Source organism: Photinus pyralis, unplaced genomic scaffold (assembly GCF_008802855.1).
Source record: "Photinus pyralis isolate 1611_PpyrPB1 unplaced genomic scaffold, Ppyr1.3 Ppyr1.4_LG10, whole genome shotgun sequence".
NCBI lineage: Eukaryota > Metazoa > Arthropoda > Insecta > Coleoptera > Lampyridae > Photinus > Photinus pyralis.
The window spans coordinates 3,640,436-3,658,229 of record NW_022170250.1 but is presented as its reverse complement, the minus strand read 5'-3'; the positions used below and the strand labels follow the sequence as shown (position 1 = coordinate 3,658,229).

At 42.8% G+C, this 17,794-nt stretch overlaps 3 protein-coding genes across 4 annotated transcripts; 2 read left to right on the top strand and 1 right to left on the bottom strand.

The window, feature by feature from the left end:
• Positions 1 to 22: 22 nt before the first annotated feature.
• LOC116161358 (ubiquitin carboxyl-terminal hydrolase 32-like) lies at positions 23 to 15,636 on the top strand. 2 transcript variants are annotated; one of them, XM_031474688.1, is made up of 11 exons: positions 23 to 2,056; positions 2,164 to 2,839; positions 3,608 to 4,089; positions 6,520 to 7,557; positions 7,606 to 7,768; positions 9,012 to 9,427; positions 9,480 to 9,740; positions 9,792 to 9,838; positions 11,213 to 11,514; positions 11,563 to 12,391; positions 14,705 to 15,636. In XM_031474688.1, exons 1-11 carry the CDS (start codon positions 1,999 to 2,001, stop codon positions 15,191 to 15,193), a joined length of 4,761 nt encoding a protein of 1,586 aa, XP_031330548.1. In that variant the 5' UTR covers positions 23 to 1,998; the 3' UTR covers positions 15,194 to 15,636. The 2 variants fall into 2 exon arrangements, with proteins under 2 accessions (XP_031330548.1, XP_031330547.1); XM_031474687.1 differs by having other exon boundaries at positions 9,792 to 9,886.
• A 371-nt stretch (positions 15,637 to 16,007) lies between these two features.
• LOC116161362 (transport and Golgi organization protein 2-like) lies at positions 16,008 to 17,238 on the top strand. Its single transcript, XM_031474691.1, has 4 exons — positions 16,008 to 16,236; positions 16,282 to 16,507; positions 16,555 to 16,866; positions 17,113 to 17,238. Exons 1-4 carry the CDS (start codon positions 16,098 to 16,100, stop codon positions 17,231 to 17,233), a joined length of 798 nt encoding a protein of 265 aa, XP_031330551.1. The 5' UTR covers positions 16,008 to 16,097; the 3' UTR covers positions 17,234 to 17,238.
• LOC116161363 lies at positions 17,143 to 17,794 on the bottom strand. The gene is made up of 2 exons (XM_031474692.1): positions 17,465 to 17,794; positions 17,143 to 17,417 (listed from the first exon to the last, which is right to left on the bottom strand). The coding sequence occupies exons 1-2, from the start codon at positions 17,766 to 17,768 to the stop codon at positions 17,236 to 17,238; spliced, it is 486 nt and encodes a 161-aa protein (XP_031330552.1). The 5' UTR covers positions 17,769 to 17,794; the 3' UTR covers positions 17,143 to 17,235.

The following is a 17,794-nucleotide window of genomic DNA, read 5'->3' as shown; positions in this document are numbered from 1 at the left end:
TTCTAATCTATCTTATTTTACTTTTACCCGACCTCTTATGTAATATCCTTCGTCCTCTTCCCCTTTTTGCTCTCCCCTTTTCATTCGTGCCTCCCCTGCCCGCTTATATTCTCGCCTGCTTGCCTTCTTCCGTCATTCCATACGCCTTTTATGCCTTCTCTACTGGCTACTTCTGACCTCTCGTACGTTTTCATGCTCTTTCCTACCATGTACTGTTCTGTTCTACATTTTCCAATCTTCTCTGACCCTCACTCCACAGGTCTATATGCTGCCCCTCACTTTCCTATATTATCCTACCTTTTGCCCAGTTTCTGTCTTATACCGTTTTCTCATACATTTTCGCTTTTGTCTTACGCTACCCTCGCATATCCACTCCCACTCCTTTCTATTTTCTCCTGCTCCGTCTTTAATTTTTGTTCCTATCCATCATTATGCCCTTTCTTGCCCCCTCTCGTCCTCTGTTGCCTTTTTTTATGTTTCGTATTTTTTTCTGTTCTCTTATGTATTCTTCCTTGTCCTTTTCTTTATTCGTTTGCTCTCTTCTGCGCTTTCACATGATCCTATTCTGTCGTATCCTATCCCCTCATGTCATTTTATCCTCAGAGTAAGAAATAAAGATAGAGATGCCTTGATGCTTATCTATGCGTGCCATCATCTTTATTTCTTACTCTGAGATTTTATCTCTCGAATAACGACGTTTCGCCATTCAAATTTCGGCAGCAGTCGAAGTTGGACTGGATGGCACGAATAGAACTCCTACGCGGTGTATACCGACGGTCTTTTTGTGTAAGGTGTGTTGCCGAAGCGTAGGGGTATGTCACCGCACTTCCTTTGCCCTCGCATTCCTTTGATGTTCTCTCATGCGCACTCCTACCATCTCAAATCCGTTTTTTCCTCTTATCTTCTCCCCCCGTAACCCCAGGAAGAATGGGCGCAAGATAAAAACAGCGTATCGTGTGTTTGATTTGTTGTACTCACCACTTCTTGCTAATCTCCGGTTCCAAAGCCATCTCCCTACGTTATGTGAGTTATTATAACTCTTTCATGTTTTCTTCTGTCTCCTTCTATCATTATTCGTGCTTTTTCCTCTGTACGCTGCTTTGCTTCCTTTTCTTTTTCCCCAAGCCTCCTATTTTCCTCCCCTTTTCGATCTTATTTTCGTGTCTCTTGTTCTTTTCTTTTGTTCTGCTAATGTGCTCTCCTCTATTTCCCATTCGCTTCTTTTGTTATTTCGTACATTCATTTGTTCCCTTTCTAATTCTATCCCGCCTTGTTCTATTCTCTTCATTCTTCCCCACTTACTAACACTCTCCGGTTTTCAATCTTGTTCTTATCACCTTCTCTCCCGCTTCTCCCACTCCTCTCTCGTTTTTCCTTTTACTGCTCCTTTTTATTCTTTTTTGCCTTTTCGAACATTTTGCTATCCTCTGCCCCTCGCTAATCGTTCTCTCCTGCTCTTTCCAATTCTCCAATGTCTCCCGTCTTCTCCACTTCTTCTCTTGCATTCGCCTTGTTACTGCCCGATGTTTGCCTCTCATGTGCTCTCTGGCTTGTTGCTGTTCTCGACTACCCTTTCATACCTTCCCCTCTTTGACCGCCTTCTCTTGTCTTCCCTGGATCCATCCTACTCTCTTCTGCTTTCATATGTTCTCCCTCTCACGCCCTTTCATACCTTCATTTGCATTTTCCTGTTCTTCCTTTGTCGGTTTTCTTTTATTCCTTCTTCTTGTGTAGCTTTGTGGCAAGGTAGTGGAACTTTCATGGCTAATTGCGAACCGCCGAATTGTCTGTCTTCCCTTCTGTTCTCTTCTACACATTTCAGAGAACGTCATCAAGCCTGAATTTTCCAATTTAGGCAACGTCGCAATTGCATATATTTTTGAAACCTGGCAACATTGTTAGGGATGTGTTATGAAGTGACAGTTGATTTGTATGTGTTATGTAAAGAACGTCTTTTTGCTGCGAAAATGTGAATTTTATACTTTTTAATAAGAAAAAATGGGTGCTAAAGACTCAAAACGTTCCTGTCTAATCTACGAGGATGCAGTGAAACGCAGTAAGTAACAGAGGACGATAACAGCAACCTAACCTTCTCGACTATCATCATGTGATGTAAAAATGATGTAAATAAATAATTATCGTCCCCGTTTCTTCGTTTTTTAGTGTCCGAGGCCGAGTTTAAGCGCGTATGCGAGGCGTTTAAACGGCTAACGAACGGCAATCAATTACTCAGCAGACAATCGTTCACGCAGAACGTCCTCGGCGATGGTGTTCCCCCCATGATAGCCGACTGGCTTTATACGGCCTGCGGTGGCGGCGGGCGCGGAATCGCCCTACGCGACTTGATCTGCGGACTCGTCTTGTTAACGAAAGGCACTCAGGAGGAGAAGATCAAGTTCCTGTGGACTTTGTATTCGAACGACGCCGGCACTCACATCACGAAGGCCGAATTTCAGAGCTCCCTACAGACCGAGGGCGCCTTACCGTCGACGTTAAGCAATCCGAACCTCTGGTGGGATCGCACGATCATCTCGCTGTTCGGTGTCGGGCAGGATCGTGTAACCTTCGAGCACTTTCGCGCCTGGATTCAGTATAACAAGGAGGCCACCGTCCTCTCTAAATGGCTGTTGACGAATTCGTCCGTGTCGCTGAGCTCCGAATTGGAGACGCCAACGTTTTATCAAACGTTAGCCGGCGTCACTCATCTGGAAGAGGAGGACATTTGCGAGCTAGAGAAGTGCTTTTGGTCGCTTTCTGCCGTGTCGCCGTGTCGTCAGTTGGACTTGGCTTGCATTAGTTGCTTGGCCAGTCCCCCGGTACCCACAAGTGCTTGTCTGGGGTAAGTTATTCCTGCTTAAATTAAGCTTTACACTTACTTTAGGGTTTTTCGAAAATTTGACAACACTGGAAATTGTAATTATTGCAATAGAATGGTATTTGATTTAAAATAACAAAGTTGTGTCTTAGACCACATTTATGTAGCACCCTGTATATACATAAACCAGCAAAAATCTTGTATTTCAACTGTTTTGTAACTTCACTCTGTCAAAATTCGGTATCACACTAATGGGACACCCTGTATAAATGGAAGTAGTGTCATCTTTTCAACAAAACATATAAAGTCACTAAATATAGAAAGTACCGCAATCCATTGGGCTCGTGTGTTAGAGAGAGAACGCTTGATTTTTGCCCAAACATGGCGGAAGTTACCAGATTCTAGTAACTTTAATGTTAGGGAGCGTTCCACCTGTTTGGAGATATCTGTATATAATTTTATAAAACATGACAGTACTATGAAGTTAGGTTATAAAAAATGACAGCTATTCAGATTTTATTTGTCAATTTTTTTAAGTTGGCAGCAAATTTGCCCAAAAATGGCGGATGATTGCGGTACTTTCTATATCTAGTGACTTTAAAAACATAGTTTGAGAAACGCCCCCTAGTGGCCAAACGCTAGAGATAAGTGAATTCTGTTTGCGCCATTGATTTTCTCTTTAAAATTGAGCCCCAGACACCTATTATAGATCCATTTTTTATATTTTTTAAAATAAAGGGTGTTTCTATAAGAACCCTGTACAGCACTATTACAAAAAACGTTATTGTCCAGATTGTTCCTGGCTTTGGACGTGAACGGCGACGGTCACGTCGACTTCAAGGAGCTGTGCTGCGGAATTTCGGCGGCGTGTCGCGGCCCGACGGCCGAACGCATCAAATTCTGCTTCAAGATATTCGACTTGGACCAAGACGGCTACTTGAACATGAAGGAGCTACAAAACATGGTCGATATCCTCACGTTCGTCGCCAAGGAGCACTCGCCCAAGCCGCACCAGATCAATCTGATCGAGAAGTCGCCGAAGGCGCCGCTGGCCACTCACGATTGCGACGACAACTGCGAGGATTTCTACTGGAAGGTGATCGATAATTTGAAAAAGCGCTTAACGGCGGACGGATCCTTGAGCCAGGAGGACTTCCTAATTTGGGGGATCGACGATAATAATTTAATTACGCCTTTACTTCAGCTGCTGTTCGAGGTCTGCCACGTTTCTTTGGGTTTGAAGCCGCTCTGTCGACATCACGAGTACGAAATTGGTATGTATCGGTTGAGGGGCCTAACGCCACTGGTATTACACGGTCTGAAATTTTTCCGAGCATTCCTCTCCCAAGGAATGGAGAGGGGTAGATTATACAGTGTGTCTACTTAAAGTGGCAACTTTGGAAAAAATAATCGATTATTCTGATTAATTGATTAATAACAAAATCAAACAAAACGCATGCGTAAAAATCGCGCATGCGCAATGCGCATTTTTTTTTATTTATGGAGCAATTTGTGACATTTGACAATTATTATCTTTTTAGCACCCCCACTGTTTTTACGGAAATAACGTTTCGAAGCACCACAAATCCGAAACAAACAAAATCTCGATTATGTCTGTCTGTCTGTCTGTACTCTCATTTCTGGGCAGCGCAAACGCTTAAACCGCGATATCTCGAGAACGGTGCGTCGTAGGTGGGGGTTCATGGGTGTCTTTGGAAAGGTCTCGACCTAATCTAATCGTGGACCAGATCTAACCTAACCTCAAAGAATCGTACTACACATGCGCAATACTTTCTGTGGAGCAATTTGATTGCGATTTTTATGGTAGGGTCCTCTAATATAAGCAAACAAGATGAAAGATAATCGTATTTTTTTCCCCAAAATGATGGTACAAACGTAAAGTACACCCATTTTTGGAGGTGCCCTTGGAGGAGGCTTACCAACCTATACAATGAGAAGGACTAAAAAGGGGACTATCGATATATTAATTAATATATAAGAAAAAGTTAATTAGGATATTAAGAAAAAGTGTTTTCCCGAGAAATTTTGGTGCAGTCAATTTTTGGAAAAAAGGAAGGTTATACACTGCCTTTTTGTTTGCCCCGAAAAAAAAATTTTCTCAGATCGACCCGGAAAAAAATTTTTCTTATAGAACGTGGCCCGTAGAATCCATAATTTCAAACAGTTCCAAGATTGGGCTACTACTTCAAAAGTTACAGCCCTTTGAATTTTTTTTTTCGAAATTGGTCTATAACTTTTGATTGAGAAGTCTGATCGAAAAAGTACGAATTGTTTTGGATTCTACGCACCAAAATTAATAAGAAAAAGTGTTTTCCCGAGAAATTTTGGTGTAGTCGTTTTTGGTAAAAAAGGAAGGTTATACACTGCCTTTTTTTGAGCCCGCAAAAAAATTGTCTCAGATCGACCCGGAAAAAAATTTTTCTTATAGAATGTGGCCTGTAGAATCCATAATTTCAAACAGTTCCAAGATTGGGCTACTAGTTCAAAAGTTACAGCCCTTTGAATTTTTTTTCGAAATTGGTTTCTAGTCTATAACTTTTGATTGAGAAGTCTGATCGAAAAAGTACGAATTGTTTTGGATTCTACGCACCAAAATTAATAAGAAAAAGTGTTTTCCCGGGAAATTTTGGTGTAGTCGATTTTTGGTAAAAAAGGAAGGTTATACACTGCCTTTTTTTTTGCCCCGAAAAAAAAATTGTCTCAGATCGACCCGGAAAAAAAATTTTCTTATAGAATGTGGCCTGTAGAATCCATAATTTCAAACAGTTCCAAGATTGGGCTACTAGTTCAAAAGTTACAGCCCTTTGAATTTTTTTCCGAAATTGGTCTATAACTTTTGATTGAGAAGTCTGATCGAAAAAGTACGAATTGTTTTGGATTCTACGGACCAAAATTAATAAGAAAAAGTGTTTTCCCGAGAAATTTTGGTGCAGTCGATTTTTGGAAAAAAAGAAGGTTATACACTGCCTTTTTTTGAGCCCCGAAACAAAAATTGTCTCAGATCGTCCCGGAAAAAAATTTTTCTTATAGAACGTGACCTGTAGAACACAGAAATTTTACTCATTAAAAGAGTTCTATAGCTTTCATGATACCAATCCTTAGTTCACATTTCATCATCCATATTATTTCTATTTCTATTCACATTATTAAGAAGGAAAAAAAAATTATTATTTTTTAGTGACTGTATAAATGCTCTATTGTCTTCCCGACACCTCTAATACGTAATAGGTTTCTTTTGTTTATTTTATAATTTTATTTATACTGTTTGTACAGAAGTAGGGAATAAATCATTATTATTATCATTATTATTGGTGCTTTTTTGAGCCGAACCAAATTTCTTTTCGCTTTTTAGATTATTCCAACGACACAACAATCAAGCATAACAAACCTTTATACGTTAAAACAATAATAAACGGCATTGGTTAACAAAACAACTGTGATAGGTCCAGTTATTAAAAATAATCGATTCTCGATTAACTGATTATCGATTAATCGATTTTGTTGCCCAATTCTAATAGACACACTGTATATTCATAATTATCCAATGGCGATAGACCCCTCAGTAACGATTTTCCGGTGGGTTCAGTTGTTTTAATAATAATAATAATAATGGATTTATTGTCTAACAGTTTTGAACAAAGACGGCATGAATCGTACATTATTTATTTAATATTCGATTTTAGTGATGGGTTGGTTGACGAGAGAGGAGTTGCGCGGTTACCGTGTCGGGCAATTTTGGTATTTGATTTCGACCGAGTGGTGGCAAAGCTGGATCAGCTACACGACGGCGTCGCGAACGAGCTACGACCAATGCGCCTGTCGATTGGAGCAGCGATTGCCGATCGAAGAGGGGATCGTGTGCGACGAAAGTTTCACGAGCAATAGTACCGATTACATATCGTCACATTCCAATGAGTTTACCTCGAACAGTACCGACTCGATGGGCGACTTGTTGAGTAAAGGTGACACGTGCAGCATAGCGTCCAGTTCCGGCGTGTCGAGCAGTTCGAGTAGCGGATCGAAGCGGAATCAGGGCGGGCCGGGGCCGATCGATAACACTTGCTTAGTGACCGAGTCATTTTTGAAGGTGGCTACGTTAACGGGGGAAGGGGGGCGTCTCAAACGTGATCGGCCGCTAGTCCAACATCGCGATTTTATTCTGGTACCTGATTCGCTTTGGAAAGCTTTAGCACTGTGGTACGGGGGCCCCCTACCTCTGCCTCGTCAAGTTATCCGACCCACGGCCAGTATTGAGGTCGAACTGGAACTTTATCCACTAAATTTAGGCATTTTACGTCATCAAACCCCGACGGGTAACTCATCCGGGACCTGGACGAGCGTCGTAGGCGGTTACGGGGCGGCCGCTCTCAACACTGCCGGTATTACCTCTCCGGTTGGCTCGCCGAGGCGGTACTTGGCGCACACCGCCGCCTTCAGTCGTCTCGCGAACGTGCGACAGGTGATCGAGTTTCTCTCGCTGCGGCTAGGTTTACGAATCGAAGATGTCCGCCTCTGGCATGTCAGAGATAACACCATACTCTTGGAGGACGAAGTCGCCACCCTCCAGGATTTGGGCATACAAGACGGCGATCAGTTGCTATTGGAAGTTCGCAACAAGGACCTCACTTGGCCGGAGGAGTTGGGCGCGCTCGTCTCGGGCGTCACGAATAATCAGGGACTGATTAGCATGGACAGGCGGCCCACCATTTGCCTACCACCGGGTAACGGTCGGATATCGTCGGCTGTCTAAACTAAAGGCGTGTTTACAGGTGCGACCGGACTACACAATTTAGGTAATACGTGCTTCATGAATGCGGCCCTTCAAGCAGTATCCAATACTCGACCGTTAACACAGTATTTTCAACGTGATATGCAGCTTTGCGAGCTAAACTCGACGAATCCTCTCGGTACACGAGGCCAAGTTGCGCGAAGGTAGGTAGATCGTGTAGCTTGTGCATCGCCCTTTAATTTAAGCTCGGCCGCCTTTGATACTAAATCATTATTTCATTGTGGAAGGACTTGCTGTTGAAACATGTGCTCAATAATTCATTTTGCGCATGCGCAATTTTAGGTTAGGTATTCGCGATTTCGACCAAGCCCACGATTTCAAGATGGCCGACGTTTCTCTCTACTCCCCCCGGTTCCACGTTCTTCCTGCCAAAAGCACTAAGTATTTCAGGGGAAGAATGTGGAACCGGGGGGTCTGGGGGGTGTGGAATACCCCCCAGGAAAGAGAAAGATTTGGTATTCCTTTTCCTATAATTATTTTAAGATTTTCATGCGCTAGAGGGAATGGCTGGGGGGTATTCCAGACCCCCCGGTTTCACATTCTTCCTCAAAAAAAGGTCCCCATGATCTGGTGTTATGTTCGCTGACCCTTTTCTAAAAGGTGTGATGCGAGTGCCAAAAGCACTAGTGTTTCAGGGGAAGAATGTGGAACCGGGGGGTCTGGGGGGTATGGAATACCCCCCAGGAAAGAGAAAGATTTGATATTCCTTTTCCTATACTTAATTATTTTAAGATTTTCGTGCGCTAGATGGAATGACTGGGGGGGTCTTCCATACCCCCAGACCCCCCGGTTCCACATCCTTCCTCAAAAGGTCTCCATGATCTGGTGTTACATTCGATGATCGTTTTCTAAAAAGTCTGATGCAAGTGCCAAAAGCAGTAAGTATTTCAAGGGAAGAATGTGGAACCGGGGGATTGTATTCTTCATCAGGCAACCAAATGGTCTATTCCCAAACAGTCAAATCGTGTAATGTAAGAAGAGCGTTCATCAAAAACAAAAGCGTTTTAAAACACAAGAGTTCCACAGATTTAAAATGTGCCCAGTGTGAATATGCAATCCCGTTTTAGAAATCAGGGTGCACTTAAGACACAATAATGCTACAAGGGATTTTAAATGTAGCCATTGTCCCCAATTCCAAATCTACTCTAAAGCGCACTTGTGAGAAGTCCAAAAATTTTAATTGTGCTCAGTGTGATTACAAAATTTACAGAAGATCCACTGTAGAAAGTCAGCCGAAAGTATATAAGTCTCCCAGGGAGTTAAAATGTGACCATTCGTAAAGTTTGAAAGCTTCTTTTTATTGCCGCTAGAGGTCTCATCCTTTATTGTAGCCGCGAATTGCGTTATTTTAAACCCTGCAGTTGATACGTCATATTTTGCCTAAAGGTACGCCGAGCTTTGCCGCGAACTGTGGACTGGCTCGACCAGAAGCGTTGCGCCGCTCAAGCTGCGCTGGTGCGTTACGAAACACGCGCCCCATCTCGGCGGCGGTGGTCAGCACGACTCCCAAGAGCTACTCGCGTGGCTGCTCGACGCCCTGCACGAGGATTTAAATCGCGTCGCGCGCAAACAGTACACCGAACTGCGCGACTCCGACGGTCGGCCGGACATGATCGTCGCCGAGGAGGCGTGGCAACAGCATCTCGCCCGAGACCACTCGATCATAACCGACCTCTTCTACGGCCAGCTGAAGAGTAAGGTGACCTGTCAAACTTGCGGTCACGAGTCGGTGCGTTTCGACGCGTTCAACTTGCTCAGCCTGCCGCTGCCGATGGAGAGCTTCATTCTGTGCGAGGTGATCGGTGAGTGCCCCTCGAGGGGACCGACTTTATTTTACTTACGCAAACGTTGCAGTTATCTACCTGAGCGGCGAAACGCCGATCAAGTACGGCCTACGCCTCAACTCGGAGGCGAAATATTCCGAGTTAAAGTCGCAACTGCACGACCTCTGCAACATTCCGCCGAGCCAGCTCCTATTGGCGGAGGTCTCGCACTCGCAAATTCAGGACGTACTGGCCGACGACGCCAAGATTAACATCTCGACCGCGACCGAGCTCTACGCTTACGAGTTGCCGAGCGGCGAGCTTCCCGTCGCCTTTAACAGACTTTGCGCTGGTACGTGTAGTGCACTTCGTTAATTTGTTTATTGCACCTTTCTCTGTTTAGGAGATGACGATGACAACGTGCAGAGCATGCTGGCCCGAAGTCCAGAGGTAAGAAGCGGTTCGGCCCTTTGCATGCCCAACATTCTTTGCTTTAAGGTATGCACGTGCGTCAAGGACACGTTTTTGTTTTGCCACTTTTGTTTATTTGTCGTTTATTGTGCACAGTCGCCATTCACTTTTTTTATTTTTAACGTTCTTTGACATTTAGACCAGTAGATAGGTACGTTCAACGATGGTAAGGAAAGTGTAAATCCAAGTTTTGCCCTCAGAAACGTGGTGCGCGCAACTTTTGCTGCGCATAAAACTTCTAAATGCGTCCCAGTTTGGGATCTCGGAAACTATGAGAGATAGAAAGTCGGTTAAATGGGAAAAGTTTTAGAAAATTTAGTTCTCAAATAAATGGCGCTTTGAAAATGATTCTATCTCTTTTCGTTTTGGACATAAGTTGAAAAAACTGAAGTTATGCTTTTTCGAAAATACCTTGTAATTACTTTATTTATGATTTTTTTTTTAATTTGTAAAAACTTACTTTGGGCAACTTTTCACGTAGAAGACGCCTGTGAGGTCAGATAATCCCCCCTTTCCGGTTTTGGCGCCCTCTTCAATTTTTTTTTAAATACGGACCTGGATTTTTTTATTTCGGATTTTAAGAGCTTGCGACGCCCCAAAACCGATGACGTATCACATTTATTAAACAAATTTGTATTAATGGCACTTTCCATATTAATTCAATGTGCTGGAGAGAGAAAAAGCATAGGTACGATGGTATAGTCTCTCTCTAACACATTGACTTCTTATGGAAAATGCCATTAATAATTTTTTTACGCCTACAAATAAGGCGCAAAACAAAGGTTTAAATATTTATTACGGTAAAAATTGTTATTAGACTGCCTAATTTACAGTTTAAATAGTTTCCTATCCTGGCCTAGGAGCCACCTGAAACATCACAAAAATGATGAGCAAAATGTTACCTTCACGTTCTAAGCCGAAAAAGAAAGAGAAAACTTGCCCGCAGGTACCTACGCCGATGCCCATGCGCCGTTTTTAAATTCGAGTTATCCCGAGAATCCCACCGCCGCGCAAATTACGCTCCTCCACGTCCCCCACTATCACCAAAACGGATGATGCCCCCCCCCTCCCCCTACTTACCTTACTCTATCTCCCACAACCCTTAAAAAAATCTAAGGAATTAATGGACGCTCTATGGCCTACCTATGTACTGGTCTAATTGTGTATGTTCGATTGTTTAGAGCCATTTCATTTGTTTTGTACCAACGGTAAAAAAGCAGTAAGACTTGCATGTTAGTAGACGCAATTGAAATTTACACGTTGATGTTAGTGAGGTTTGCCCCCCCCCCCCCGTAATTGAAGGAGAAATTGCGCGTAAACCGAATTGACTTTCAATTGTTTCGAAATTTTTAGACAAGTAACAATGACTCTAATGTCCCCGAGTTTCACGTGAAAAGGCCCTCGCTACCGATAGCGACGACAGTTCAGAGTAAAGTTCCGACGTACCTCATCGCGCTGCATCGCAAGTGCGTGCGACAGGAGACCTACTTCCTGTCGCAGCACAAGTCGAAGCCGATACTCTTCGGCATTCCGCTGCTGTTGGGCTGCGGCAGTTTGAGTACGTGTCAAAGCTTGTACGAGGCGGTTTGGGGTCAGGTGACCCGTCTGCTCAGCCCGCTGCCGCAGAGCGATCAGACTAACCACGCCACCGATTGGTAAGTCGACGTAAACCGAAAGTCGTTCGCCAATCTTGTGTTTTGCAGTGATGATTCGCTCGGATACGAGTTTCCCTTCACGCTGAAGGCAGTAATGCAGGGCGGCCAACTGTGCGCGCTGTGTCACTGGTCCCAGTTTTGTCGCGGTTGCACTCTGCCGTGCAGCGAAGACTTACTGTTTAAAGTCTGCCAACCGGGACCGATTCCGATGTGGATTGCGATCGACTGGGACCCCACCGCTTTACATTTGCGCTACCAAAGTAGCCGAGAGAAAATCTTCTTGGAACATGAGACGATTTCCACCTGTCGGAAGCAGCACACCGAACCGATCGATCTCGACTACTGCCTTAAAGCGTTCACTTCGGAGGAACGGCTCGAAGCGAAATACCACTGTTCCAAGTGCCAAGACAAGCAACCCGCCACGAAAAAGCTTCAAATATGGCGGTTACCCCCAATTCTGATCGTTCATTTAAAGCGTTTCGACTATGTTAATAACAAGTGGGTGAAAACGCAAAAAGTGGTGAATTTCCCGTTTAAGGACTTCGACCCGACGGGGTACCTAGCGTCGGTTCCACAGGAGACGATCTTGCGACACAAGCAGCTAGAACAAAAGGCGGAGACATCCGGCGTGATCGAGGAAAACGACGAGCACCTACACGGCGGCGGCGAGGACTCGAGCATGTGCAACGAACGCAGTCGACTCGTTGCGCACGAATCCGGCGCGAAGTCGAGCAAGGACAAGGCGCGCGAACGGTTGGTTTCGACGAGCCTGCAACGTTCGCCCGTAGTCGACGAGGATCTGCACGATTTTCACGAGCACAAGCTGCTGGACGGACAGAACCGTTTCGATTTGAAGTACCAGCTTTATGCCGTTGTGGTAAGTATCGTAAAAAAAATTTTTAATTTTTTATTTTTTAAAATTTATTTTTATTTTTTAATTTTTTTTATATTTTGGTCAAAAAAGGTTTAAATGTAAAGGAGTATACAACATAACAAGTACAAGTGAAAAAGCAATCGTAAACGATTTACATAAAGCGCATTTCTACTTGCATTCATTTCCCATTTGTAAGATGCAACTTCTATTAAAATCGTAAAAATCCGGCCACAAATATGAAAGATAGCGTTGCACATGAGCAATCCATTTTTGACGTGCTATTTCAATTTCAGTTTGTAAGAAGAATTTCATTTCAATGCTTTTCTAAATAAGAAAGTTGGAACTGCGCATGCGCAAACCTAAATTTTGAAACTAATGTTAGATTTTCCTTTGTTCCAAGCGCCTAAGTATCAAATTTCACTTAAATGCTTCCATAGATAAAAAAAAGTTGGCACTGCGCATGGGCAAAATAAAATTTTTAAACTGGCGCTAGATTTTCCTTTATTCCAAGCACCTATGTATCAAATTTCATTCAAATACTTTTATAAGACAATTCAACTAATGTATAAAAAATCGCATAAGCCGCAGTGAAATTGTCACTTTGACAGCGGCAAAAGTTACCTGCAACTTTTCCAGCGACAAATGCACTAGTGGTTTTTTCACTTATTCATTTTCGAACCAATAATCGCATTATCCTTTCCCATATGACTAGTTTGACGTCTGTCAATAATTCATTAATTTGGTGAATTTCTTGTTCGTTAAATTGTCCTGCCGAATTACACTCGAGGTTTGTATTTAAACCGAGTAAATTTGGGTTGTGGCAATTCAAATCTGTTTCCTTTTAGCAATTGAACTCGAAAAACTGTCAACCTAAAAATGCTCCACCTGCGGTGTCGCATTTTTATAAGTTGACAGTTTTTCTCGTCTAATTGCTAGGCAACAGATTTTCATTACCTAAACAACCCAAATTTACTCGGTAAAATACAAACCTCTTGTGCAATTATAAGTGAAAAAAAGTTTGCAATTCGATTTATAAATGGTCGAGATGCGAAAAGGGCACTGTGAATTTTGAATCGATTCGACTTAACTTTTGGCATTGCGACATATTGAATTTCATGCAATTCAGTTCATAACTAACGGAGATGTAAAAGCGATCGGACATTTCTAAACAAAATTATCGTTCACACGGACATAGAGAGGGACAGACAGGCAAAGGAACAGACGGACAGACCAACAGACAGACGACAGACAACAATACAAAATTATAAATGATCTCTAGGATGGTTAATAAACGGCAAAAGTGTAAAATTATGGAGCATGTAAAAAACGGTTTGTTGGTTTTTTTACAATAACTTTTTTAGCAATAAACGCAGAAAAAATTCCTTCCTTGGTGCAAGCCTCAACACCATAACGAACCAAATAGCGAAAAAAGTAGAACAATAGCTCTTAAGATAAAGAACTAGTAGCGTCGCAAAAGTAGCGGACGGACGGACGGACAGCCGGACGGACGGACAAAGTGGCCACAATAGCGCATTTATTTTTTATTTTTGTGGAAATGCGCTAAAAAAAATAGTGCAAACAAACATTAATTAATTAACACCAAATTTACATCACATTTGATCCAGATAGATCAACTATACGGTATTCATTATAAGAAGGTAGTAGATGGCGCTGTGTTTGAAGATCGACACACACAGGAAAAATATAAAACGGCATAAAATTTGAAAAATATAAATATAAATCAAACGATATCACGCTTGCTTGGACCTTTGAAATTGACAGCTAATGACAGTTCGACAGTTTCAGTTAGTAACAGACAGAATTCGTCATTTGTTTTATTTTTTAGTGTAATACTGACTCGTGTTTTAAACCAATCACAGTGAAGGTCAAACTGTCCTTATCCTTTCTACTCGCTACCTTCTTAAGGTGATAAGTAACAAGCATTTAGATTTGTGTTTACACTATACTATTTTTGGTATTATGGCTGTCATAAGACAAATCATAAGGAAATAATATGGAAATAATACGTAAATCGTGGAATAGGGATGTTTCTTTTTCCGAGTCGATCTGAGACAATATTTTTTCGGGGCTAAAAAAAGGCAGTGTATAACCTTCCTTTTTTCCAAAAATCGACTGCACCAAAATTTCTCGGTAAAACACTTTTTCTTATTAATTTTGGTGCGTAGAATCCAAATCAATTCATACTTTTTCGATCAGACTTCTCAATCAAAAGTTATAGACCAATTTCGAAAAAAAATTATAGTGTAAAGGTACCTTTAGAATGGAGTATAGTATTCTGTATGTCAATTTTTTCAGAGCCACTCAGGATTGCTAAACGGCGGCCATTACATTTCCTACGCCTGCAATCCGAACGGTCACTGGTACTGTTACAACGACAGCTCGTGCCGGGAAGTGCCTACGGACAGTTCGACCGAACCACCTCCTCCGGTGGAGACAAACAACAACAATAACGAGTACAAATACTGTAGTAAAAGTGCGAACGTAACGCCGCTGATAACGCGGAAGACGTTTAACGTAAGTGAAAGTGACAATATCAGTTTGAGCGGGAGTGAGGTGGAGATGCAGGTCGACGAGACGGAACCGCCGACGGTTAAGTGCGCCTACAGCAAGACGAGGGCGCCGAAAATAGAGACCAGTAATGCGTACATCCTGTTCTACGAGCGTTCCGGCCTCGACTACAAACCGTACCTGCCCGAGATCGCCGGTAACGGCGAGAGTTTGCCCGAAGTCGAGCTGGAGGAGAGCGAATCGGAGCTCAGGAAACAGTTGTGTTTAATACAGTAAACATTGCCATTATTATTATTATTTTAGTTTTAGTATTAAGTTTGGTGATATCTACAATATTATTGTTTCAGATCTTTATTAATTATTTATTGTTGTGTTTTTGCGCCGAGAGATGCATTTAAGACGAGTTTACGGAGAAGGACTTTGGGTTTAGGTGTATACGAAGACCTCATTTTGTATGTTTCTATTGCAATAATTTAATCGGAGACAGAGAAAGAGAGAGTGTTTAGTTGTAGGTCTAATTTTTAATATGGAAACCAAAGATGGGGGGCAGTTAAATGCGTTAGATTCTCTGAGAGTGTCATTAGTTGTAAAATGTCTTGCTTTGTTTGTATGATGTGGAGCGAGACGAAAGACTGCATGTAATTCCATAATTTGTTAAATCATATTCTGCTGCTACTGCTGTCGTGGTGCCATTTCAATCATTAAACGCTTGTCTATAACTCTACCTTTACTTTACACAATGTATTGAAACAGTTACGTGCCCAGTAGCCTTCTACAGGCCTGGGATGCCTTTTTTTATCACCTTTCCCATGTGGGGAGTTTTATGTTAATCTCTTTTCATGTTCTTTGGAGTTCCTCAGCCGACACTGAAAATGTTGACTTACCTTATACTTACAATTGGCAACCTACGTACAATCTGAAGCTTAAGAAAAATGCTCCAGAAGAAATTTAGTAGACTGTAACCACTGTTTTCTTGCGGTTTTTGGCGCACCCTGTGCTAGTAGTTCCAATGTTATTTGTGGTAGTAGTTCCAATGTTATTCATTTGTAGTTCCAATGTTATTCATTTGTAGTTCCAATGTACACTCAGAAAACATAACCTGTACGTGTTACGTGATCGTCGTTATCAGAGCAAGAATTTCTCACTCTTGAGATTACGTGTATGCCTCTGAATTAAAATTATGTGTATTTTATTTCTCTACACTGATCCCTCACCACCTTCGGATGGTTATAGGCTAATCGTTGCGACAAACCGAGACGAATACTTCGACAGGCCGACTGCTTCCGCCTACCATTCCATCGAAGAGAACATAATTGGAGGTATCTGCATTTTATAAATCAAAGCTGTTATCGTACCTGCCGTAGGTAGAGATTTACAGCCCGGCAAAGAGGGCGGGATGTGGTTCGGCGTCTCGTTGAACAAAACTCTACGTCTGGGGAGTCTTCTGAACGTGACCGGGGCGGACTGTAACGGCAAAGGTCGAGGATACATCACCTCGAATTATCTGAAAGGTGATTTGCCGGCGGAAGCCTACATTGACTCTTTACCGGACGAGTATAGCGCCTATAATTTCGTCACGGCCGAATTAAGGTTAGTATGGGTCGGATTTGCTGCACGCACTGTAATTCGTTTTCAAGCAAAACCGATACGACAGTCTACCACACCAGCAACTGCCCGAGCGCGCGTACGAAGTTCGTCGGCAGGCAGGTGTTGGGATTTGGTAACACGCCTCTCGACGTGCCGTTGCAGAAGGTCATTAACGGACGAGGAATGTTCGAGGAGATAGTCACGAACGAACGGGATCCGGAACGGCTCACCGCGAAGCTTTTGGAGTTGTTAAACTGCAGAGAACGGTTTCTTCCCGATGACGAGTTGAGGCGACGTTCGCCCGCGTACGAAGACCTATCTTCGATTTTTGTAAATATGGAAAGAGCGCGTTATGGGACACGGTAGGGATTATTGTACAGTGTGTTCTAACTAAAACTACTCCCCCTTCCCTCCATCACGTATCACTATCTTTTGTTAAGGATTGATCTCCTTTTTCCAACTCCCTCTAGTGGAGGAACTTCAAAATGCAGATCACCCTCACATAGAGACTGACTCTGCTTGTGCAACCATTCAAAACTAAGGGATTGAAGTAGTGCTAGATGGATCACCCTGTATATCCCAAATAACTACATGTAAAATTGTTGCAGAGCACAAACGCTAATCCTGCTCAATTCAGATTGGGAACTACAATTTATTGAAGTGGCAATGGAACAACCAGTCGATATAAAGCCGACATGGCAAAGCTGTACGTTTAAAATACAATTGTAGAACTACTTATTCGTTTTACTTTCCTCCGACTTTGCAATTACAGATCTGACATTGGCGACAATATAGTCGACGTCATCCCTAAACTGCTCGGTGCAACAGAAGTGCCTGACGTACTCCTGCAAGTTTTCCATGCTGGCCTTTATTAGGTGCACCTGCTCGTGCATAATCCTCGCGTTGCTCTCGTCTGAAATCGCAAAGATATTATTTAAAAGTGGAGGGGGATGCCCGGACTTAGTTGTAGCGATTTTAATTGTTTCACAGTGATGGGCGGTTGCGGTTGAGGGCAGCGTTCGAGTAGATCGTGCAGGTTGGTCAGGGAACTGCGCTGTCCGATCGATTTGAACGGTAGGGGGAAGTCTAAAATTTCGACGTCTTCCTGTATTTCAGTCGACGGCGTAGAGTCTGTCGGTTTTAATTCGACTGTCTTTTGATTTCGCGGTGCAATTATTCCATCTCCTTCGCCGTACAGACACTTTATTTCGTCGCTGTCTGTCTTGCATGTTACTTGTGATTTGGAAATTTGTACTTGCGACATTTTATGAGGGCTATTGCCTTTTGTTT